The sequence below is a fragment of the Caretta caretta genome, chromosome 9 (genome assembly GCF_965140235.1).
Source record: "Caretta caretta isolate rCarCar2 chromosome 9, rCarCar1.hap1, whole genome shotgun sequence".
NCBI classification, from domain to species: Eukaryota; Metazoa; Chordata; order Testudines; family Cheloniidae; genus Caretta; species Caretta caretta.
This window is the reverse complement of record NC_134214.1, coordinates 80,939,251-80,964,455: the sequence shown is the minus strand read 5'-3', so window position 1 is coordinate 80,964,455 and position 25,205 is coordinate 80,939,251. Positions and strand designations below refer to the sequence as shown.

Genomic DNA, 25,205 nt, shown 5'->3' with positions numbered 1-25,205 from the left:
AGTGTAGAGATTAAATAATTTGCTCATTTTGTAAATCAATGAATATAGGAAAACATGCACAAAACACAAGAGTTGATGAACCCTAAGGATTCCAATTCAAAAAGAGCAAATGCCCCTTACTCTAAGCACATACAGGTTGCATTTTACCTTCAACCCTTCCCTCCTGTTACCACCTCGAGTATAATCTGCTTTTACCTGTGTGAGAACTTGTGGCCCATCGCAATCCATTCCTTTTCTATTAGAACCTTCAGTTTCAAAGAGAGAGAAAAAGTAAATGAAAAACTATTAAGTTGCTTGGAAAAAAGTGAAATGATGCCTCAATACCACAGAATTCTTCTAGCTAGGCTTAGTGGATAGTATCTGTCGTACCCTGCCTATTTATCATAAAAGGTTGATGAAAATTATAAGATGATTTATGGAATTGGAACAATCCTCCATCACCAGTATTAGACTATTGCTGGGATAGGATGTTATTCTGAATCTTATTGAGAATCTTTGTGCTGTCACTTTGCTGGTGATTTTGCTTTATTAACATAAGAATTAATTTCAATAAATGCATTACTACCCCTAGGAGACAAGTAAACCCTTTCAAAACGTAACCCCACAGACCAGACATCTGGACATTTTTCTAGAGGTATATGCTAGAACCATCACTGTTTATTCCACTACACAGCTACTTCATTCTGAAGAGACCCAAAAATACCTTGAAAATTTTATTTTTAAGAACATATAAATGGGAATGTAAGGAGTATTCTATCAAATGGTACAGGCCTTAATTTCTGGCCTTAAATATAGCTGGATTTTTTTGTTTACTTAATTGAGATGTTTCTATTTTAGAAAAGTATGAACCTGCATAAAACCCTTATCAAAGAAAATGTATGGGATTAGCTTAGCAAGGACATGTACAGTGATGCACTGAATAAATGAATCGGTGCCTTAAAGGAATACCTTTTTAGACCATATTACATAGTCAGCCCAGAAGTCGTCATCCAGGGATTTAAAGAGCAGAAGATACCCATACACCTACATGCAGTATTTCTTTGGCAAATACATTATTTTGTTTTAATGGTTTCGGGATCTTTTTCGGGTATTTATTATATTCACCTGGGAATGACTACACTTTTATGATTCGTAAGGTACATTTTGGATGTTACAAAAATGAAAAAATGTCTTTTATATTATATTAGCACCCAGTGGTCCTTATCAATCAGAAGAATTTCCCGCTCCAGGCCAATGGGGGCTGCGGGAAGCAGCAGGAGCCAAGGGACATGCTGGCTGCCCTTCCTGCAGCCCCCATTGGCCTGGAGCAGCGAACCGTGGCTAGTGGGAGCCGCAATCAGCCGAACCTGCGGATGCAGCAGGTAAACAAACCAGTCTGGCCTGCCAGGGGCTTTCCCTGAACAAGCGGCAGACAGGCTTTGAGAACCACTGATCTAAAGTGTTTAATCAGGGCTTGTTTACATTCCAAACGCTTCACAACGCTACAATGCATATTTCATTTTTAAAACCCAAAGCATATCTGTTCTTACCATGAGTCCTTTAAAAGTTCTATAAAACGGGTCTAAGAGGAGGCTAGCCAGTGAACAGACCTGAGCTGTACGATCCCACCCATCTGAGCAGTGGACTAAGACACTGGCTTTTTCTTCTTTCACTGCCTGCCAAGAAGAGAATAAAACAGAACACAATTTAACAGCTTGGTAGTTGTGGTAACTAAACATAATCCCTTCATCTCACAAAGTCTGATTTATCTTTAATAGAGTTTCCAATCGGCACATTACAGAACAAATACAGAGACGTGGCCCTCACCTCTAAGAGTTTTCAATTTAACCTGAAATGTTACACAAGTTGGTGGGAGGTAACAAACAGCAAGGAAGAGTCGGGATGAGGAAGGACACAGATTTCAGAAATATGAACATGCAATTACTTGGCATGTGTATATTCATATCCATATAATATGTATTTGTATTTGTTGCTGACACTTCTTGTGGGCATTAAGGGGGAAGAAATCTTAAAGAAGGATGTAAATGAGGAAAGTTGACCCTATCGCTACCCTGGGACTGGGAATTTTCAAGGAAAATTAGGGGACAGAGGAAGATCATCACCCCAACTTCCTCCCATATTTGTGTCTCTCTTCCTTTGTACCGGTAGCAGAAGACTAATACAAAATCATTCCTCTTTTAAAAAAAAAAAGAGAAAGGAATTCACCATGGAGCAACCCAGAGAAGAGAGAATACTTATGCAAGGCAATTGATTTCTACCAATCATTTCCTGCATTCCCTTTGCGGTTACTGAAGATCTGTTTGCAGCAGCAAATTTGCTCCTTCCACTTGATCAGGAGAAAAGTCATGCGCCTTACAATAGCCCATGGAAAAAGAGATCGGTGTTAAAAGTTCAAAATTATGCCATCCATATAGCATATAGTGACAGGAGATGACAAACACACTCAGAAAAACCCTCACTTAGAACACCACAATTTTTGCTAACTAGTGAAAGTGTTAAGAAAAGTTATGAGTTGTTTGCAACATTAATTACACATCAGGGCACCTAGGCATCTTTTTTAATTATTCAAATTGAAGTAAAATAAAATTGAGAACAAATGAACAGTAGGTAATGTTGCTCGTTGGAATATACTGGATAGGTCACAGTTTCAATCCATGTAGGAAAACACTATATTATAGTCACAAGACACACACAAAGAGACAGTTAGGTCTCCCAGTCTAAGTCTTTACCATTGCAGGCTCATTTTCTACATTTTCGGGTAGAGAGTCCAATCTAGTGTTAAGTGTCCAAACACTGGGGCTTCCCCCACTTCTCTTGGGCAACTATTTCACAGCTGTCATTACTAACAGGAGGAGGAGGGGTGTGTGTGTGTGTGTGTGTGCGCGTGTGCGTAAAAAAATAAATTTCTCTTGGGGAAAGTTATACCTTAGCAAGAAAGACTCCAGCATCCATTACAGCTTTAATGTGCCGTAACCAGCCTGAGTTCTCCAGTCCAGTAAGAAAGTCACTCATTGAGGGAGATTTTGTTTCACACACTGAAAACACAAACAAAAGAATTAGCAGAGATTTCTCAAATGAAATGCACAGTAACCATGATTTTCTCAACCCCTCCTGTCCATCAATGCTAATCCTCCTCCACTGAATAATAGTGACACAGCTTGGTTGATTCTGAAAGCTAATGTTCTCTGAATACTGAAATTCAGGAATCAATTTTCTCTCTTTAAAGAGATCACACACTATGGATATTGTGTGTGTGTGTGTGTGTGTGTGTAAACACACAATTAAAATTCTTTAGCTTGCAGAGGGCTCTAGCATTTAAGCCTGGAGTATCTTTTCCCTCCTTTCACCATTATAATCAAAATCTCATTTCAAAAGAGCTCTCTTCAACCAAGGCAGGTGATTTAAGGTTTTATGTGTTTACCCATCCCTTCATTATAGAACATCACACATACTCAGACACCACCAGCATATAATCACTATAAGAAACTGACTAGAGAAAGATGGGGAGTTCTAATTTCTAGGGGTAAATGACGTATCTCACCTTGAAGAGGGCTCAGATAATATGGTGAAAAGCATGGTAGAAAATGCTTATAATGTTATAGTTCAATAGTTCCTCAGAACCTCTGAGACACACTATCTTTGTCAAGGCCTTCTAGCCAAGGGGATAAAATAAGAATAAACTAGCATTTATTCTGCTTTTTCACCCACTCCAAAATAAATCCAGGTCCTCTTGACTAGAGCAGTACTTTTGCATATGCCAAACCCCCTGTTCCGTCTAGCCTGATTTTTCTCCAAGGCCAATACCAAACCCTGGATCCTACCAGACCAGCTGATCTGGGCATCAGTTATTCGATCACTCCATAGCATTACACTGACAACCCAAATATTAACCTCCTATATATTTTGAATGACTGTGTTTGTATTATATGCCTCACGATTCTAGGCAATGGGACAAGACAGAAGGACTTATAGTATCAGCTTCAAAACGTTCCCCAGACTCTGCCAGCAGAAGGATGTTAATACTATAGTGAATAAGCCAGCAGGAAATACTGTATCAATACTCTCACTCTTCTCTTTCTTCACTTAGGGTCTGAGTCCCCTTTCAGTTTTAGACCAGAACAGCTCCATTAGCTTCAATGGCATGGCTCCCAATTTACATCAGTGTAAATGAGAGGAGAATCAGACCCCTAATCTCCACTGGTTCAGAAGAGTGTCCCCTCAAGTTCATCCCAAATAGCCGTGCAAGGCCCTGAGAATGTGCATTCACATTTAAAAACAAATGAAAAAAATAAAAACTACATAGTGCAAGTTGTTAACTCTCCTGCAGGAGAGTTCTGAAACCTACTTTCACATCACAGATTACTCATACCAAAATAACCCAAATAAAAACAACTTCTTTCAATTGCATTTCAGTATTTCATAAATTAACTAATGATCAGATTAATGGTAAAAGGCTATGATCATCTTACTTGTTTGTTTTTATTTTATTTTTGTATGTGGTTGATTGTTTACTTTTAATGACAAAATTTGCTAAATATTAGCTTTTATTTTAGATGCATGGTAAAACTGAACACAATGCCTCTTATCAGATCCTTTTTTAAAGTATGCAGTATTGTTGCAGTCATGTCAGTCCCAGGATATTAGTGAGACAAGGTGGATGAGGTAATATCTTTTATTAGACCAACTTCTGTTGGTGAGAGAGAGAAGCTTTCAAGCCTACCTAGAGCTCTTCTTCGAAAGCTTGTCTCTTTCACCAACAAGTTTTTAAAGAACATTTTAACATCAGCTAAAATACTGTAACACTTTGAGCCTTTTCTATAAGACTAGCACAAAGCCAGATATTTACTCTCCTTATCTTTTTTCTGTCCCATGCCCCGAAGTGCACATGCAGTTATGTACACAGGATGTGTCTATTGTGGAGTGCGAGTTACGTCAATAGGTGGCAACCAACACCACAGGGACAAAGGCAAGTGCCATACCTTCCAAGAGTTTCTGCAAGCTGCTCCGCATCACGTGGATGTTTTCTATGCCGATGAATTTAAAGCGAATGTTGTCATAGTTATCTTCATTCTCATAACCCTTACCAGCAGCTCGGTTTGCCATGGCATTTAACTGTAGAAATCAAGTGAAAAAAATGCATAAGCAAACCTGACTCACAAATGCTTTTCATCTTCCAGAACATCAGACATCAGGCAAAGCAAGTTCACAAAAGTGAGAGTGGTGGGGAACGTTGTTAGTTTTGGTTATTTTTGCCCATTAATTGTTTCCAATCGTTTTACTAAAATTACGTGTGTGCAGTCAACTAACACTAGGCAAAGGCTTAAGAACCTGGATGTCAATTTCAAGCTGCCTAACACAAAGTAGTACCAAAAGCTTGTTTAAACTATAGAAGTTTCACTGTTATCACAACTGAGATTCATTTTCTTTTTAATTGAGAAGCTAGAAAAAAAAGCAACAAATAAAAGCAATAGTTACATTTGAACACATCTTTCATCTAGCAGAAATATTTTTATAAACCACCATAAATGTGCATGGTGCTGCAAAAATAATAAAAGGATTCCAAAGCACTTGAAAAAAAAATAAAGAGAGTTTGTTTAATCTATCACTAAAATGCAGCCAACTCAGAGGTGGAACATGGCAGCTGCTTATTAGCAAACCGCAACAATGTGTAAGTTTACAACAGCAAGAATATAGTATTCAATTGAAGTTGCAGGAAGAAGTTAAGGAAAAGGGATGTTGATTATCCAGAATGGAATTGAGCCAGGCCCATACTAAAGTTACCATAAAATCTAGAATGGTCACAAGTGAATAGGACCTCAGTTTTAACTCTCAATCCCAAATCCATGGATTTTGGAAGTGGAGTAGTTTGCCTCCATGGAAAGGAATGAGGTAGAGAGATTCAGAAACACAAGCCTAGTAGCACATAGTGAAAATAAATCTAGGTTATTTCATTCTCCTTAAACAGGTTAAACATTGGCTGGCGAGAGGGAGAAACGTGGCTAAATATAATCTCCTCCCTTGCCATCGAGAGGATTATCACTACATAGCCATTAATTTAATCATAAATGTCGATGGAACACCTGTCAAAGTACATGAGCGCCACACAAATGCCAGATGAATGTATTATGATCAATGTTACTACAAACAAATGATCATGGAACAAATAGCACAACAGAATTAGCTCTAGGAAACACCATACTCAACAGCCGAAGACTTGCTGAAACATCCTCTATGTTTACCTGGAGGCGACACCTAATCTGCACCTTGTGTGTCCCATTTCCAGTCTAATACAGGCCATGCCAATATCCCCTAATAGTAGATGAGCTCACTACTTCAGATTCAAAATGGCCAGCAGTATAGAGCTGCTTTTTTTGTAGTTGGATATCCTCATGCTCCAATTTCCTTATGCCTAGAACTCTTCATGAATAGGTCCACAACAGATGCAGACATCTCACCTTGTTTTCAAGCTATTTATGTCTCAAGATGTAATCATTAGATGTTTCAGTGCAACTTCATGCAAGCATTTCCCGATCACCTAGGACAGAGCTATTACTGAGCCAACATCCCAACAGTGACGTTTTAGCCCTGAAGTGCCATTACTGAGGTAAAAGGAACTCCGTATACTGTAATGGCAGGTTTCACAGTGCAACAAGCAACTTTTATGCTCTCCACTGCAATATTCATTAAAATTACTTTTATGTCAGAACATTGCAGGAACTGCACCTCTTCAGACTGTATGAAACCAGATAATCCTTGAAGGCCACTGTGCCTCTGAGCCACACCAATACTAGCACTTCGGATTTGTGCAACCAGTACTTTAAACTCCCCTCTCCATGTCAATGATAAACTCGGGGCCTAACCTCTGTACTGGGACCCATTCCACTGCCTCAGTCAACCACTAAAGGTCATTAAAGTTGGGCTACTCTTAACTATAACGTCAGATAATCTGGTATACTCTAGGAACGAGTGCCCCTATGATCACCGCAGTTTGATCTCACACAAACGAATGGGAGGAGGGGAGACATTAGGACCAAGAACAGCAGCTGGACACGGAGTTCATCATTAAGGAGCGGTGAGGTGGACACCAGTTTCTTGGGGAAGGAAGGAGTGGCCTCTGACATCCCCCACCATAATTTTAGCAGAGCTTCCTCATACTATACTAGGTTAGAGATCTGAAAACCATGATCCATTGGAAGCAGTGTTGACATAACAGATGTGAACTTTAGGAACATCCACAAATCCCATTAAGTGATACCTTTGGCCTTGTGTCTACAACATACATGAAGGGACTCCCTGGGTTGGCTTGTCTAATTGCCTGCAGCATCTGTTCATCCTCCACACAGCGAGCACTGAAACCAGAGAGAGGCTGGCTACAGCGACATATGGCAGCCTGAAACACACAATAGTTTACTGTAGAGAAAAGATCAAAATCAGGAATATTTATTGCTCGGAGGGACACGCTAAAATTTGATGGGGATGGTTCTAAGCCTGGTCTCTGTTTAACTGTAAAGCTTCTGTCACGTGGACAAATTAGTGAAAAATTCCAGCTCATGCTTCTAATCTTCTCAAGAGCTTTGGGAGTCTCAAGTGGATTGTGCTTCTATGGAGACAATTATCCACCCTCCTCTCAAATGCATTGCTCTTCTGCCTAATGACTTCTATCTGTTGTAATAATTGGGCCTCCAAATTTACCTTAATCATGCACTCAACTGTTAAAAGTATGTGGAAGTTCATAAAATGCCATAATAACCTATAACAACAAATGTGGATGGCAAACAATGCAAAAGGGAGATCGAATAACTGAATAACTAAACAAAAAGGCCAAATTGATCCGATTCAAGGTCTGTGTTGAAATTATGCTCGCTAAAAACAGAAGACGTGGAGCTGGAAGTTAATGAGCCAAAGCTTGTATGTTGGATATTAGGCCTAATTGGTGGACAACATAATGAGGGTGTGACACACTATACCTTAGGGAAGTGTCTTATAACCCCCATATTCCTCATCTGTATATAACTGTGATATTGCATATAAAACATGCCATGTGAGGTAGCAGGGAAAAGGTTATGATCAGCTGAAAGACACTGTTCTATCTAAATATGCATATCACCAATACATATGAAATTATAAGAATTGTGTTGTATGGTTTTCACTAAAATATGCTGTGGGTTTGGGAGGCACCCAGATACCAACTATACAGAGACATTGACAAGGGAGGTAATCAACAACCAAGGGGGTGCTGTTGAACAGACATCAGCCATTGTCCAGCGAGGGAGCTACAATGAATGACTCACCTGCACTGATGAAGTGGTGAACCAATTAATAAATCTGCACTGCTCATCTTCAGCAGTGTAAGACGGTATATTCCTGAGGTAAAGTGCTGGGAGCTAGCGGGATTTTGCTAATGCCTTTCTCTGTGTGATTCATGAGCGGCTCTGGGAGCATTCATGCAATCTAGCTGAGTGTGGGGCTCCACATGTGGTTGTGCTGCTGAGTGATAACACCGCCTGGAGGGGCTTACTGCTTGTCACTAGCAAGGCATTGTGAGAGACAGCCCAGGCTGGAGAGAGAAAGGGACAGAGCGGTCCCACTGTCCCAGGCTGCACCCCGGCGATCTCGTCACAGAGGGGATGGGCTATCCCACCTATCACTCCCATCTTGGGTCCTTAAAACAAATATTTTGTGGGGAAAAGTACTAAAGGACCAAAAATGAACAACAACAGATGGAAAGAACAGAGAAGGCTACTGTAGCGAGCTTCATATCATGGATGCCACTCCCACCGTTTCCTGGGACTCCAGGCCTTCACCATCCTGATCCTGAGAGGTGTCTTGATCAGAAGGGGCCGGAAAGAGAGGGACCCAAATGACGTTACCTTCTCTACCAGCTCAAGCTGAATCCCAACCACCACGTGCAAAGACAGTTATTACTATCTTCAATACTATCTAAGAGACTGTCAAACAAGGGGACCTTTCTTTCTAAGCCTCGTCTTTAACAACAACAGGATCTCCAGCCCAACTCAACTACGGCCTGGTCTACACTAGGGGAGGGGGATCGATCCAAGATACGCAACTTCATGGAAGTGTAGCTGAAGTTGACGTACTTAGATCTACTTACCGCGGTGTCTTCACTGCGGTAAGTCGACTGCTGATGCTCCCCCGTTGACTCCGCCTGCACCTCTCACTCTGGTGGAGTACCGGAGTCGACGGGAGAGTGCTCGTAGGTCGATTTATCGCGTCTAGACTAGACGCAATAAATCAACCTCAGCTGGCTGAGGTCTCTATATAAAAGCCAGACATTGTTTAACACAGTTTAAATGTTGGACAGTGACTGATCTATGTTCACATTTGGCCCATTTATTCTCTCTCATACATACACTATATCCCAACTGTTGCTGTCCCCCTTCCCCACTCCCTTTCCCTTGTTCTCACTTCCTCTCTTCATGACTTTAGTTAGCTATTACCGATCCATACTTGTAGCAATGCTGAATTTGACTGTAAAATTCAGTAGTTTCTGACAACACAACTCCATGCAATTTGTTGTGTCAAGACAAGCTTCCTCAGGAAAGCACCTTGAGCCTAACAAGTTAACTGTGACAGGATTTTGCTCATCTCTGTGCCTGAAACAATGCTGAAACAACAAAGTTAAAAAAGCTGCATTCTACTCTTCAGTTAGAACAAACTTCACTTATTCTGAGTTAATACAAAAAAAAATAGGGATTTGTTCCAAGCTATTTCCTTCTGTTCAAAAGTCAGAAAATTGAGCTGAGTTAAGCTGCAATTTGTTAAAGATTGTCCATTGTAACTAACTTAGTTTACAAACCCAAAAAGGCATTTCTTACAATTGATCCAAGTGAGATTTCAAAGAGGAAGCTTGAAAGGATCATGCTTTTTTTATGTTGGTGTAGAGGACAAGCTTTGCCAAGTGACTGTTTTATTTGGGGAAAAGAGAAAGTAGCAAAGAGAGTCTCAACTTCTGATAGCTGAAGTTGTGTTTACTTAGAAATTTCTTCAAAACGTAAAAAACAATAGTTATACTTGCATATACATTGCTCATAGAAGGATCTCAAGTGCTTTAAAAAACAATTAAGCCTCAACTCCTTATGAAATAGGTCAGCATTACCCATATCTCATAGGATTATATCAGGTCACATTGCAAGCTAGTGGCAGAGACACAACTCCTGGCTTCTGTTCTAACTCTCCAATTCTTTTAACAACTTGATCACATTCCTTCCCTATATTAAAGCTGGGTGGGCAGCAAGAAAAATAATGAGAAGACGACCAGAATGTGCATAACTAACATTGTTTTCTTTGTAAAGATAGGAAAGCACTGGGATCCGCCCTCTGCTTCTGAACTTTGAACTTCCAAACACAGTTGCTTTATTAGTAGCCTTTGGCACCACTATTTCTGGAGGGTACGTGTTGCAGACCTAGAGTACAAATGGGGGGGAAAATTCCAAATATTAAATTTGCCAGCTTGATATTAACATGCCTGAATAATTAAAGATTTGTTACTTAGCTTTAATAAATAGTAACCATGGATCAGCTTGATATACAACCAAAATTAATCTTTCAAAAGATTAAAATAATTAATGCTGTTTTTCAAACATGTGAAACACGATAATTAATATGGATGCACGAAATTAAGTAAACATTTGATATACTAATTCCAATTTGTCCTTGAAGAAACAAGACAATAGCAATGCATAAAATAGTAAGATTATACTAATAAAATGCATCTTCTGAGGATCGTGGCTCATGTAGGAGCAAAGACTAGAAGTGAAGACAGGTTGTTCTTACATTAAATAAAATAACTGCCCCCCTCCAATGCCCTGTACATCTTGGAATGAGCTCCAACCACACAGAGCATATACTCAGAGTTCAGTGTTACCCTGATAATCAAATAATTTTCAGCCCCCCAAAATTTTTAAGGCTTGGCGTCTTTTCAGTGTACACTTCAGACAAATTATTCTCAAAGCCTGGCTTTACTTAAATTTGTTGTTTGTAAACCTAAACTGGGAAACACTAGAGGAATTAAAAATAAAGAGATCCCGAATGAGAGGTATACACTGAAGCCTAAATTTCAAAAGTGACTAATGATTTTGGGTGATCAACTTCAGATGCCTGAAGAGGCTTAATTTTCAGGAAGTGCTGGGAGCAACCTTTCAGAGACCTCAAGTTGGGTGTTCAAAAACTGAGGGACCAAAAATTACTGATCACTTCTGAAAATTTAGGTCTGTGTTCCTTGGTGGATATCCATTGCCTGGTGGCAGAATTATACACACAATACAATTTAATAGACTGCCTCCTTTCTCAGATTTGACTGCTTTGTCTTTTAGCCAGGAAAGAGATCTCTCCATGTACAATTTCCAAAGAAATATAGAGAACATTTTAAAGCAGGTGTCTAAATAAGTGATGCTTAAAATCTTTCTTGGCATAAAGCTTGTTGGGTTTAACTGAGCTTAAAGAGAGGAGAGAAGGCAGCAACTGGCAATAGCAGCTCAGTAGGAGTGGAAGAATCAGGGATTTAGGCCCCTTTTTTCTGAGAGAGGATTGAAACCAAGTAGAGAATGAGCCAGTCCTTTTTTACTGCTTTTGTTCTTTTCTTTTTGCTCCCAACCTGAAAAGGCAGAGTGGTTCCACTGCTCCTCCACACATCAGATACCCACCTGGGTATGTATATATGGGGAAGGGGGTTGGGAAGGTTCCCTTTTACCTAGGGAAGCTAAAGGAATCTTAGTTTCCTGGTGAGTTTGTTTGATGCTTCTCTAGAAAATGAATATCTGGTATTTTCCCAGTGGGATCATGCAAATCAAGAAGACTCTGCAGCTCTCTGCTCTTTTACAGTATCATGATCTCTGGCTTCATATCAAGAAGATGATACTTTAGATAGACTGAGCTCACTTCTGTCAAGGCATCAGTTATGCAGCAGTAGAATGGCTGTTCCATGTCATTAGTACAAATAAAAGGATGTTGCACTAAGTGGCTACTCTGCACAATAAGAAAAGGAGTACTTGTGGCACCTTAGAGACTAACCAATTTATTTGAGCATAAGCTTTCGTGAGCTACAGCTCACTTCATCGGATGTTACCTCATAGTCCTTATTAGCATCCGTTATTTCCCAGAAGTCATTTGGAATTCCCATACGCTGATAATCTACTTTTAAATCAATCAGCTTCCATCCAATCTCCCGGTTATCTTTAGGCATTTTGGGGTTATAAGAAAATGCATAAAGTTCTTCAGGTTTCACTGGGGAGAAGAAATTTAAAAATTAAGTAGAGAGAAAAATTTAATACACTTGCAAAAGAAAGTCAAATGTTCCACACTTTCTCCTAAAGATTGTCCCTGGGGTCAGGCACACAGGGCAAATCACCGTTCTGCATTTAGATTACAACTAAATGAAAGCTAGTAGAACCAAACCTTTTCTGGTTCTTTGGCATATCATTATACCAAATGTTTAAAGCAGTCAGTAAAGAATGATTGGGAGACCTAGAAACATATGTATGTTATTATACCACACCAGGGGACTGAAGAAAAAAAATACAGCAAGTTACTTGTACTTTTATAACATGAACAACCAACTATACTAATAGTTTTGCCAGTAGTTTGTTATGCACTTCTCCCCCATTCTCTTTAGAGGAAACCTTTGCATGCATGCTATTAGTGACAACGTGTATTCAGTCTCCAACTCAATGATGAAAAACCTGTAAACATTGTCCATCAGAAGGTATGGTCTAAATTACCACCTTATAACTTAAGATATCATGTATGTTGTACAGATTCTTTACCTATGTTACTAACAACATCATAGATGAAAACTGACACAATCTAAAGTATTTACTTTAATTTTCACCATTTCTTTTTGTTCACTTGTGGAACTTTACTCAGCCTGAAAAAGGTATCTAGTCTGCTTCTCGTGCACTACCAAAATGTTGTTCAGGGCATCCTGAGAGCACAGAGGTATGGTTTAAATAAAAAAAGAAAGTTAGTGAAAAACATTTCTAATCACATTAGGTGATACATGATAGACTGCCTAATGACAAAAATGAGTTAAGAGCCTCTTAGGATCAAGGACTATATTTATGAAGGGCAATATGTTAAGGGCCAAAACTGTACATATAATGTTCATTCATATATACATATGATCCTGAGATGCATTCAGATTCATAATTTTAGTAATTGGGAATTGCCTCTACTCAGGACCCAACTAGATCAGGTCCATACATAGCACCTGTACCCTGTATCATGATGCTAAACAAAATACAAACATCCACCATAAAACCAAGCAAGCACTAAAACAAACATTTTAAAATGAATAACTTTTAAAATTTTAATTTTACACTTAAAGCAATCTATTTCCTACTTAACAGGTTCCTTTAAGAATACGTTGGCCTTTTCCAGCAATGCATGAAGAGTTAATCCATAAACAGCAGAGAGCAACTAAAACTAACAGCTTCTGCAAAGAGTTCACACAACACAGTTCTTATCAGCCTGTAGCTTCCCATTTCAATAGTGTGCTCTCCTTCCTGCAGGAAAACTTGATAGATCTCTGGAGTATTACTGTCAGCCCAACAAGAGCTTCAGGCTGAGCCTGAGAAACAGTAATTCCGCCATCCCCTCCACACCACACCTCACCTCCAATTTCATTCCTTCTCTTCAAAAAATGCAAATCCTGTCAATAACTCACTCAGTTGATACTCAAGACAGCAAGCTCTCCTGAGACAGATTGAGTCCTGCCAGAGTCTGATAAAGTACCCAGCTTGCTAAACAGGTAACCCTCAACTGTCAATCACATACTAGCAAATAATGAATAATTATTTGCTCTGCCAAAACAGATGAAGCAGGCATGCAAACAGAAATCTTAACCTGACAAGAGTAAATTGTGAGAACCCATGAATAGGACAGAATAGTTACAGTAAGTTACATATGCAGCCACAGGGCAATAGAAACCAACTAATTTTCTATTTCCTGCAAGTGACAGTTACCACAGTATCTGTAATATTTCATAGCTATAGGATAGTAATAGCCATTAACAGAGCACCAGAAACTTGTATATGATCATATGCCAGATTACAAAGTTTTAATTCTAATACTGTAATAAGGAGACTGAGCAGCTCAGGAGATAAATGAAAGTTTTTATCATACTATATTCCTCTAAGTCATCAGTTCAAACCCAGTCCAGGGTTCAAGCACTTTGCTGGGACAGCGTGGGCAAAGTCTGCACTGCGTCTGTACAAAGGACTTCATTTTACCAGGCTGTCAGTTTAGCATCTTTCACCAGTACTAAAAAAAAAAGAGGATCATAAAGTTCTTCTGGGATAGCAGACTAGACACATTTCAGAGGGCATCAACAATTCTGCCTTAAGACTCTCTCAACCATCTCATTTACACAGTAATAAATACTAGGGCTGTTGATTAATCACAGTTAACTCACGCGATTAACTCAAAAAAATTAATCGCGATTAATCGCAGTTTTAATCGCACTATTAAACAATAGAATACCAATTGAAATTTAATAAATATTTTGGATGTTTTTCTACATTTTCATATATATTGTATTCTGTGTTGTAATTGAAATCAAAGCGTATATTATTTTATTACAAATATTTGCACTGTAAAAATGATAAACAAAAAGTAGTATTTTTCAATTCACCTCATACAAGTACTATAAAGCAATTTCTTTGTCATGAAAGTGGAACTTACAAATGTAGATTTTTTTTGTTGTTACATAACTGCACTCAAAAACAAAACAATGTAAAACTTCAGGGCCTACAAGTCCTCTCAGTCCTACTTCTTGTTTAGCCAATCGCTAAGACAAACAAGTTTGTTTACATTTACAGCAGATAATGCTGCCTGCTTCTTGTTTACAATGTCACCAGAAAGTGAGAACAGGCATTTGCGTTACACTTTTGTAGCTGGCACTGCAAGGTGTTTACGTGCCAGATATGCTAAACATTCATATGCCCCTTCATGCTTCAGCCACCATTCCAGAGGACATGCTTCCATGCTAATGACGCACGTTAAAAAAAATAAGTTAATTAAATTTGTGACTGAACTACTTGGGGAAGAATTGTACATCCCCTGCTCTGTTTTACCCGCATTCTTCCATATATTTCATGTTATAGCAATCTCGGATGATGACCCAGCACACATTGTTCATTTTAAGAACACTTTCACAGCAGATTTGACAAAATGCAAAGAAGGTATCAATGTGAGATTTCTAAAGATAGCTACACCACTCAACCCAAGGTTTAAGAATCTGAAGTGCCTTCCAAAATCTGAGAGGGAAGAAGTATGGAGCTTGCTTTCAGAAGTCTTAAAAAGAGCAACACTCCAATGCGGAAACTACAGAACCTGAACCACCAAAACCGAAAATCAACCTTCTGCTGGTGGCATCTGACTCAAATAATGAAAATGAACATGCGTTGGTTCACACTGCTTTGGATTGTTATCAAGCAGAACCCATCATCAGCATGGACACATGTCCCCTGGAATGGTGGTTGAAGCATGAAGGGACATATGAATCTTTAGCACATCTGGCAAGTAAATGTCTTGCGACGTCGGCTACAACAGTGCCATTCGAATGCCTACTCTCATTTTCAGGTGACATTGTAAACAAGAAGCGGGCAGCATTATCTCCTGCAAATGTAAACAAACTTGTTTGTCTGAGCGATTGGCTGAACAAGAAATAGGACTGAGTAGACTAGCAGGCTCTAAAATTTTACATTGTTTTATTTTTGAATGCATTTTTTTGGTACATAATTCTACATTTGTAAGTTCAGCTTTCATGGTACAAGTACTGTAGTGCAATTTCTTTATTAGGTGAATTGAAAAATACTATTTATTTTGTTTTTTTTACAGTGCAAATACTTGTAATCAAAAATAAATATAAAGTGAGCACTGTACACTTTGTATTCTGTGTTGTAACTGAAATCAATATATTAGAAAATGTAGAAAACCTCCCAATACATTTAAATAAATGGTATTCTATTTTTGTTTCTCTATGCGATTAATTGCGCGGTTAATCTTTTTAATTGGTTGACAGCCCCAGTAAATACTGCATTTACTTGCAAGCTACCAGCCCTCTTTTGAGGGCCAGAATTTTGTGCTACAACAGTGTGCTAAGTAAACAGCAGCTCAACAGTGGTGGAAATGGCTTAAGATTTCAAATCCTTCCTTCCTGTGCTGATTAGGGAAAGCCAACAGCCTAATAACCAGGGTTTTCCCCATTGCACAAACATACTTGCCAATTAGTTGCCTCTAGATTTCAAAACAGACTCACTCCTGAGTACCTGGCTGTGAAAGTTTAAGCAAGGATGTATACACTTCATGACAATCCCGTTCGTGTCCAATGACAAAGTGTGCCACACGGAAGTTCTTGCAGTGAATAAGCAATGGACATCCAAATGTGGTCAGAGGCAACTTCTCCACGGTAGCTATATGATGATGGAGAATCTGAAAAACAGGAAGGGAGACTAAATCTTTCTGCACCAGCTGACAAGTGACAATTATAACCAGATACGAATGATTCTGCAATAATATTTGAGAGAAGTTTCTGTTTATCTAATCATTTCCTTTCAGCACCTCGTTTAACATCACAACCTCCTTCTTTGCTAATTAGTGACAAATTACCTAGCAAACATGAAAAATCCAAATAGCCCCTCAAATTGGGTTATTTAACTAAGGGGTGGACAACAAAAAATGTATTTCCTTTGCATGGTCAAACTGCACAAAGGAAAATAAGAGCTTTTCAATTATAATAGCTATTGATCAGTCTATTTTTGGTGCTGGCAACTACCTCCGTTTGGGGGAAAATCATGGACACACACTTGCATTGCTTAATGCCAACATTAACTAGGATGGAAATGATACATTAGTCACTGAATTGCAGTAATTTTTTAAAAAGATGACTCACAAGATACTGAATCTTATTCTCAAATGAAAACAGATACACTAGCAAATACAAGAAACAAGTTCCTGGAAATTTTAAATTTTAAAAAGTTCTGCAGATACAGAGTATAAGTCTGCTACACCACATAGCACATCTTCACCAGATACGCTACACTGGCACAGCTGTATCAGTGCAGCTGCACCGATGTAGCACGGTAACGTAGATTTGCCCTCAGATTGAGGTACTGCTGCCTTCAATTCTTCATACATCCGAATGCTGTAAATTAAGATATTGTGGTCTAGTGTATTGAACTTGGGGGTGGAAGTCAAGCAAGCAGGGTTCTGTTCCTGAATCTAACACTGTCTCTATGTTTGTAAGACACTTTACATGAAAGTCCTATAAAAGATTATTATTATGACCTCCAAATTAATGAAACCACAATTACACACAACCAGAATCAGAAATTTTAATTAATACTTTTACAAGTTCCACACATTACAACATACCCATGTTTCTTTCCGGACTTCAGCTGAAGCATCTACGTAGATCAGATGGGTAGCTGTCAGGTATAACGTCCCATTTGCTGGCTTCCTATTGGTATAACGATCTAGTAATTTGACATTTTCTACCTGCAATATGGAAAAGGGAGGAAAAGCAAATCAACTTACAGCTGAAAGGTCTGTAATTTACATCTGAACTGCAGCAGGTATAAATGTTCAATGCACAGCTCAGAAAGGATGCTTGAGTAAAGGTTTCTTCTGCAACATTAACTCAACCACATTGCACATCCTGTATGTTTTATGCTACAGATTAATAAAAGATAGACTCTTTCAAGGCTAGTCACCCCAAATGATTAATTTTTGATAGGCAATTAACATTTTAGTTCTCTCTTTATCAAGCATTACGGTAATTGGTGAAAGGCAGGCAAGTAGATTTTGTACCTGAGATGGTCATAAAAGTTTGCCATTTTGCAAGCTTGTAGAGATATTTTAAGATTTAAGAAAAGACAGGAAGGAAAAAATGCTGCAAGTGTAACATGACCAAGTTAATATTGTGGTAGAAAAAACCCTCTGGAATTTCCTATACTTCTGGATGCTTGATTTCTCATTTCTAACATTGCATTCATGTTGGTTTTTGCACTTAGTTTACCGAGTATGTAGTTTCTTAAAGAGAAGGAGAAAGTACTAGTAACTGTCTATATAGCAGAGTTCTTAAATGTGAACACCCATTTTTCTAAGTCACACTAAGATAACCCCATAGAGTCAATAGAAAATTACAATGCTGTGAAAAATGTGAACTTATGCTTAAAGTTTAAAATTACTGAACGGATTTTCTTCAGGCTCATATCCTTCTTTGATGAGTAGTTAAAATAATTTTGTTTTAGCAGATGAGCAAAAAATAGTGCAAAAAATTAGTTGGAATGTATACAGGAAGTATTTCTCTGTCTCTCACACACACACACACCCCCAGCCACCCCACACCCCCAATAAAAACCAAAAGTAAAACGTCACCATTGGACTGAGAGAAAGCATGGAACATTTCAGGCCAAAAAGAAAGGTAAGAAAATTCTAAGCAACCGAAAGGGGAGGTTTAGAACACAAGCCTCATTTCAACATTATATATTTTTAAATCTATAGCAATAAGCACTATAGTGGCCCTTTATCAGTCCAATAAGGAATAGCTGAATGGACATTAAAGTGCCTAGTGCAAGTGTACTTAATTATCCCTATCAATACATATTTGACCGAGTGTTTAATACGTTTTATAACTAAAGAGTAAAAAAATTGTTAACTTTACTGAAAGGGCCACACCAATGAATTAACAGCTGGCAGGATATGCTTACCAAGCAAACGTAACATGTCACTTGCAAGATTACCCACTGTTTTGAAAGTTATTTATATTTTGTTTTATTAAGTTGCCCTCTGATTTCAGCCACACACACCAGTGTGGTGGAGCATTCTGGAACACGACAGAGTTAAAATGTACAAGAGCCCTACTCTAACCACTTCATGGACCAGTATCCTTGAAAAATTCCACTTGCTACAACCAGTTATACTGGGGAAGTGTCACATATCAGTGACTGAAAATACACAACAGCTGTTAGTGACATCTTAAATAAATGTGCGGATGTTCAAAAATATGCATTCTTTAAATGAAGGCAAAGACACAGAACATTAATTGGAAGACACTTATGTTTTAAGCTTGAATCAATCCTGTCAAAACATACCAGGCTGAAAGTAGAGCTAGTCAAAAGTAATGCCTTTTTATTTGTTGGTATTTTCTGTTTTCAATTAAAACCCAAAGAATCGCATGAAATTTTTTTGATGAAAATTAAAATGTTTACCTTAGATTATTTTTGTGGGAAATAAAATACATTTCCCAAACAGCTCTATTTGACTGTGTCTAGGTCTGAAGTTCTAGTCACAATGATTACAACATGGGAAACAGCAGTTCAAGCTCATCCACAACATCCCACCAATGTGACTCCATTTTCATCTTAGGCTTTGTCTACACTGCGTATCACAGCAGTACAGCTGTGCCACTGTAAGATTTCCCACGTAGCCGCTCTTTGCCGGCGGAAGAGAGCTCTCCTGTCAGAAGAATAAAACCACCCTAACAAGCAGCAGAAGTTTTGTCCACTTTTAATTGGTAAAAGCTTTTGTCAGTCGGGGGTGTGTGTGTGTGTTTTTCACATCCCTAACGGACAAAAGTTTTATCGACAGAAGCGCTAGTGCAGACATAGCCTAAATGGATCACCTATAGAACTGTAAAGCATCAATTAGCACCAATCACCGAGGCCATGGTGCATATCATCATAGAACTTGATTGATGTAGTTAAATTTACTTCTCTAAGGTCACCGAATAGCTAGGTGGCAATTTTGTTACTACCAACTTGAGTTCAATTTAAACAAGTGAACAACTGCCCAGTTGCCAATCCTCAAGTCATCCCAAAATGAACAGTTTAAAAAAAAAATTAACTATGACTTGTGGTCACTAATGACCTAAATAAGATGGGTTTTTTTGTTTTTGTTTTTTTTAAACAAATCAGTGAATTCACCCTTCTTTTAAACATAAGTGAAATACTTCTAGAGGCATTTCATAAACACTACCCACCTTAAAAGAAGTTAGAAGGTAGCAACATCACCTATTTTAGAGCAGCCTGAGAAACTAATTTGTAATTAGCCTCCTCTCCCCAAACACTGATCAGCTCCAGTAGCTCAGCATTGCTCCAAGCAGGGGATTGTTTGCTCTGTGGCATAGGCATTGTCACTTAGCCAGATAAGTGAGCACTTGCCAAGAAAACAGGAAGGGGAGTTTCAAAGTTCCAGGGGCTTTACAGGGGGAGGGGTGGATGTCTGTTTACCACAGCTGCTGGCCAGAGTGGTCACCTAGGCACTGTGGGATATCTTGCAGAGGTTAAAAGTTCTATAAACAGGAAGAACATGTCTTCATTTGCACATCACCACAAAAGCATCACCGACAAGAGCTGCATGCTTCTCATGGAGGTGGTTTTCTTTCTGTGGTGAAACTCCAAGTTTCACTACAAAAAGTCATTGGCAAGTGTAGACACTCCCACAGTTTTTGCGCAAAAATAAAGGACTCTACTTTAAATGGCAAGTGTAGACATACCCCAAGTAACACACAGTATCAGATAATAAGTACTGTTCATGAGTAGCAAAAACCAAAATTCTAAAGAAAAAAAAATACACAATGCTCATGATAGTCCATAAACAAAGCCACTAACATAACTTTTGATGTAATGAAAAGAAGTTCTTGTTTAAACACATTGGAGACAACAACAAAATCAAACTAGTTAGTCTAGTTGTCTGAATCCAAGACACTTGGTAGCTCTCAACCATAACTCATCTGTTTGTCCAACACATCAGAACAACTCAACAGCCAATGAAAAAATCCTGGGTAAGGATACCCACCTCATCCCTAAAAAACTGAAAGTTTAATGAGCAAGTCATTTCATCTCACCTTGAATCACATGTTCATTAGTATTTTTAAAAGCATCTGCTCTCAACGAAGCAACTTCAGACTTTGAAAGTAGCAATAAAATACACTTAGATCAGTGAAAACACCTGTGAGCACACAGCATCCCATCATCTAGTGCAAATAAAACTTTCATTATGGGTTTTATTTTAAATATCACAACAGAAAAGTGCAGTAAGCACAGATTATAAGAACCATGCTCAAGTTCCCACATATGTAACTCAAGAGCAAACAGATACTCTGACCTCATAATTAAACAATGAAACCATCACACAGATAATCATGTTCTTTATACCAAGGGTTTAATCCCACACATCCTACTAATATGAGCCCTCCAGATTGCAATTTAAGATCTGTTAACCCTTCATGTTATTTTATACATTCATAGAACATCCATCAATGTAGTATTCAGATACAATTTTGACCAGCAAACAAGAATTCACAGAAGTAGAGGACATTTAGAGATCTTTATATGATATACAATATATAAGCTTTATTATTTTTACTAAATTAGTAACAGGGAATCTTGACTGATTTCTGATAATCTAGAGAATTTTCACTGTTGCTACTAGGTATCTGTCACAGCCCTGGTAAGAAAAATGGGGCATGTCAAAAAACAGAAGCTTCAGAACCCCAAATCTATAGTCCAGGCCCAAGGATGGAAATGATCAGACCTGGGACTAAAAGCAACTGAGAAGAAGAGAAGTGGAAAAGCTGTTTTAGGGAGACTGTCACAAAGAAGATAGCTGGAGTGAGGGGGGGAGGGGAGAGAACAGTTTAGAGCATTTTAGGGAACAGAGATTGGGAAGTAACAGAGAGAGGTTTTAGGAGTCTGGGAAATGGGGTTTCGGAATCTAAGGAGAGGATGAGAGGTTTTCAGGGACACTGAGGAAGCTATAGGAGGAAGAACAGTTTCAGATATATTTGAAAAGCAGGGAGAGCACTTTGGAAGCCAGGGGGTGGGAGCCCGAGGGGATGGAGGGGAACTGGGGAAGAGGGGGCAGGAGGCAGGGAGAGAAGCAGCAGAGCCCTAGGGGATGGAGGGGTACTGGGGAAGCCAGGGGAGGTGGTTGAAGACAGGGAGGGGAGTGGGGAGCCAGACAGGATAGAGGAGCACTGGGAAAGCAGAAGTAAGGGGAGCACCGGGGGACGGAGGGAATGGAGGGGAAGTAAAGTAGGGGGCAGAAGCCGGGTTGGGGGGCACTGGGGAAGCCGGGGGGAAGGAAGGGGGGCGGGGAAAGCAGAGTTGGGTGGCAGAAGCCGGGTTGGAGAGCAGGGGGGCACTGGGGAAGCCGGGGGCTGGGGAAAGCAGAGGTAGGGACAGAAGCCGGGTTGGGGGGCACTGGGGAAGCCGGGGGGAAGGAAGGGGGGCGGGGAAAGCAGAGTTGGGGGGCAGAAGCCGGGTTGGAGAGCAGGGGGGCACTGGGGAAGCCGGGGGCTGGGAAAAGCAGAGGTAGGGACAGAAGCCGGGTTGGGGGGCACTGGGGAAGCCGGGGGGAGGTAAGGGGGGCGGGGAAAGCAGAGTTGGGGGGCAGAAGCCGAGTTGGGGGGCACTGGGGAAGCCGGGGGGGGCAGGTAGCGCGGACAGGGCCTGTATCGGCGGAGTCCCCGGAAGGGGCGGGACGCTGCCGCTGGAGCCGGCTGTCCTACCTTCGGGGTGGTGATGTGCTCCATAGCCGCGGCCCGACCTGCCCGCTCCCCTCCTCATTCGAGAGCCACCCTGGGTCACAACCCCGCCATCTGCACAGGCCCGGTCCCGCCCCTCCCGCTCAAACACCGCGAGACTCCGTCGCGAATCCGGCATGAAGCCTAGGCCGCCATCTTGGCAAAGGGCAACTTGCCCATACATGTGCTGCTGCGGGCCCATGACACAAGTTGTAGGGGTTAGGCCAAAGGGGCCTGAGTCTAGACTAGAGGGGACGCCGGCCTGGCCAGAGAGGTCTGGGCAAAGACGTAGCTGGGCAGAGACATAACTAGGGCTACCAAGAGGGTTAACAGCGCCCATGACTTTAGAGCAGTTCTGAAGGGATCCTGTGACGTCCCAGCGGCCATTTTAAACAGGGGCTCCAGCCCTCCATATGGTAGAAATGGGGTTGCCAACCCTCCAGGATTGGCCTGGAGTCTCCAGAAATTTAAAGATTAATCTGTAATTAAAATTGTGTCATGTGAGGAAATCTCCAGGAATACAGCCAACCAAAGTTGGCAACCGTAGGTAGAGAACAGCTCAAAATCAGGCACACTTGACGCCAGAGTCGGGAGTCCATGCATTATTGTTGTTAAAGTCTTGTGCCAGTCTCATGGGTTTTGAGGTTACGACTCATGATTTGTTAACACTCAAGATTGGCAGTATTTCAACAAGGCCATGTCTAAAGAAGTCTATGCAAGGGCCCAGGCCAGATGGGCTGGTACAGCCTTTGTTATGTCTTAAATTAAGCATTTTGTATCCCTTTGCCCTGGATTCAAACCCTTTCTATTCCTGCTGTCATGCTGGTACAGCACTGCCTGTTTTTAAGTTATTTATAAAGCTGTTTCTCATTGTTACTCAGGGCACTGTTTTAAGGTGTTCTTTTTTTAAAAGCTGTATTTAGGATTTTATTTCACACAGATGCAATTTTTCAAGATGCAAGGCCACATCAGCGCAGCCCAGTCTAATAGCAATCATTACCTGGCTTGACAAACAGGAATGGATATGTTTATGACCAACACTAATATTTGCAATTCTGTAGCTAAAATGCGGTGAGCAGATTTCATCCTTCACAGATTTTGTTCATTGTAAGAGCATTCCAGAAAGAGAATTAGTAGGGAACCAAATGAATCTCTACAAAGAATATCTACAAAATCCAGATGTTAGATTGACAGATGTTTTCCTGGAGGTCTCTTAGCTAAAGATCTCAATCACTATTTCAGTTGTGGTTTCCAACAGTAGTGAAAGTTGGATGCTCAAAGAAAGATATAAAAACCCATAATTCACTTAACTGTCCCACACTATGTTTGTAGGATTTCTTTTTGACCCCCCCCTTTAGTGCTCATATTCATCCCTGAAGAAAGAAGCTCGTAGTCCTTATAAACTTACCTTAGTTAGTGGCACTGCAGAGCCTGCTTTTATTTATATGTGTCATTTTTTAAAATTTAGTAAGCTATTCTCCTTAATATTCTACAGCAGCAGATTTCACAGATTAATTATATACTTCATTTTACAAATTGCTTTTACCTGTTTTTACATTTGTTTCCTTTTAAATACATAGCATGTAGCCTTCTTGCTCTCTTAGATAATCAGATTTGATACTGGAGAACCACTGTGATTACCATTCACCCTGTGCTGCCTCCATAATCAGTATTCATGATACCTTGCAAACTCAAGGACAGTGAAGTTTTCCCAGGAGTGTTCCTAGTAAGACAAAACCACATTGAGTTGGCTGAGAAGTTACTTCAGGAAGAATAACCCTGTATCTATCCTACATATCCTGAAATGGTTACATCAAGTGTGAAATTAGCAACTCTTCTGATCAATGAGCCAGCTGAGTTGAAAGATTTAGAAGCAAAAAACTTCAGGTTTTTGTTTGTTTGTTTTGTTTTTTGTTATTGTTGGGTTTTGGTATTTTTATGCACCTTTGGAAAGTGGGTAAAGGACTGAATTTTTCTACTTCCTCACTGCTTTTGCTATGCATGAATCTAAGTCACAGGTGATTTAATTAAAGGAGAAATGCTGAAATACCATATAATTTTCCAGTTTCTCTGACAAGAGTCCAGGACCTTCCTGACTAAAACAGATAGGAACCCCTGCAATTGTAATCTACCTTATTTATCTGGCAACCTAGCTGTGAGAGGTGTGGGGTGGGGGAAGGTGAGCATACTGATGTTCCAACAGGGAAAATACATTAAGCCAAATTAATCTCTGGTGTAATTTCCTTGGCTTCAGTGATGAATGTGAACTATTATCTCCCATCTCCTCTTGCTTCTCTGGGTTTTGGAAATGGTGCTGTAGATCAATCCAAATCTATTTTTGCTATACCCAATCCTGAGCTTTGCGGTGGTGTTATCTTTTATCATTATTAATAATAAACATTTGTACTAATGCCACTTAAATTCTGCAACCAGGCTGGTCCCTATTGTGCTAGGTACTCTACAAAAACATATAAATTTCAGTCTCTGTCCCAAGAAGTTTACAACCTAAAAGATGAGACATTACAAGAGAATGAGACACACAAGCAGACTGGGATGCGTAGCAGAGGAAATAGGTTACAAATATCACAGAATGGGCACATTTCTTAGCCAGTCAGCAGCAGTTATCACATCTCACCACCTGCCTATTCATTATCAGGTT

The 25,205-nt window shown here is 39.8% G+C and overlaps 1 protein-coding gene across 3 annotated transcripts in view; it reads right to left on the bottom strand.

The window, feature by feature from the left end:
• The window catches only part of MTMR8 (myotubularin related protein 8), a 38,593-nt gene extending 15,964 nt beyond the window's left edge, over positions 1-22,629 (bottom strand). The window contains exons 1-10 of one of the 3 annotated variants that reach the window (XM_048864770.2): positions 22,532-22,629; positions 17,392-17,514; positions 16,287-16,449; positions 12,086-12,243; positions 10,296-10,424; positions 7,256-7,390; positions 4,980-5,112; positions 2,926-3,035; positions 1,530-1,655; positions 196-245 (exon numbers count right to left, since the gene is read on the bottom strand). In XM_048864770.2, the coding sequence (XP_048720727.1) occupies positions 196-245; positions 1,530-1,655; positions 2,926-3,035; positions 4,980-5,112; positions 7,256-7,390; positions 10,296-10,424; positions 12,086-12,243; positions 16,287-16,449; positions 17,392-17,514; positions 22,532-22,555 (1,151 nt within the window). In that variant the 5' untranslated portion in view covers positions 22,556-22,629. Of the gene's footprint in view, positions 1-195; positions 246-1,529; positions 1,656-2,925; positions 3,036-4,979; positions 5,113-7,255; positions 7,391-10,295; positions 10,425-12,085; positions 12,244-16,276; positions 16,450-17,391; positions 17,515-19,999; positions 20,085-22,531 lie in introns of those variants that run through there. The other 2 variants (XM_075132475.1, XM_048864772.2) reach the window with 2 other exon arrangements.
• Positions 22,630-25,205: the final 2,576 nt, after the last annotated feature.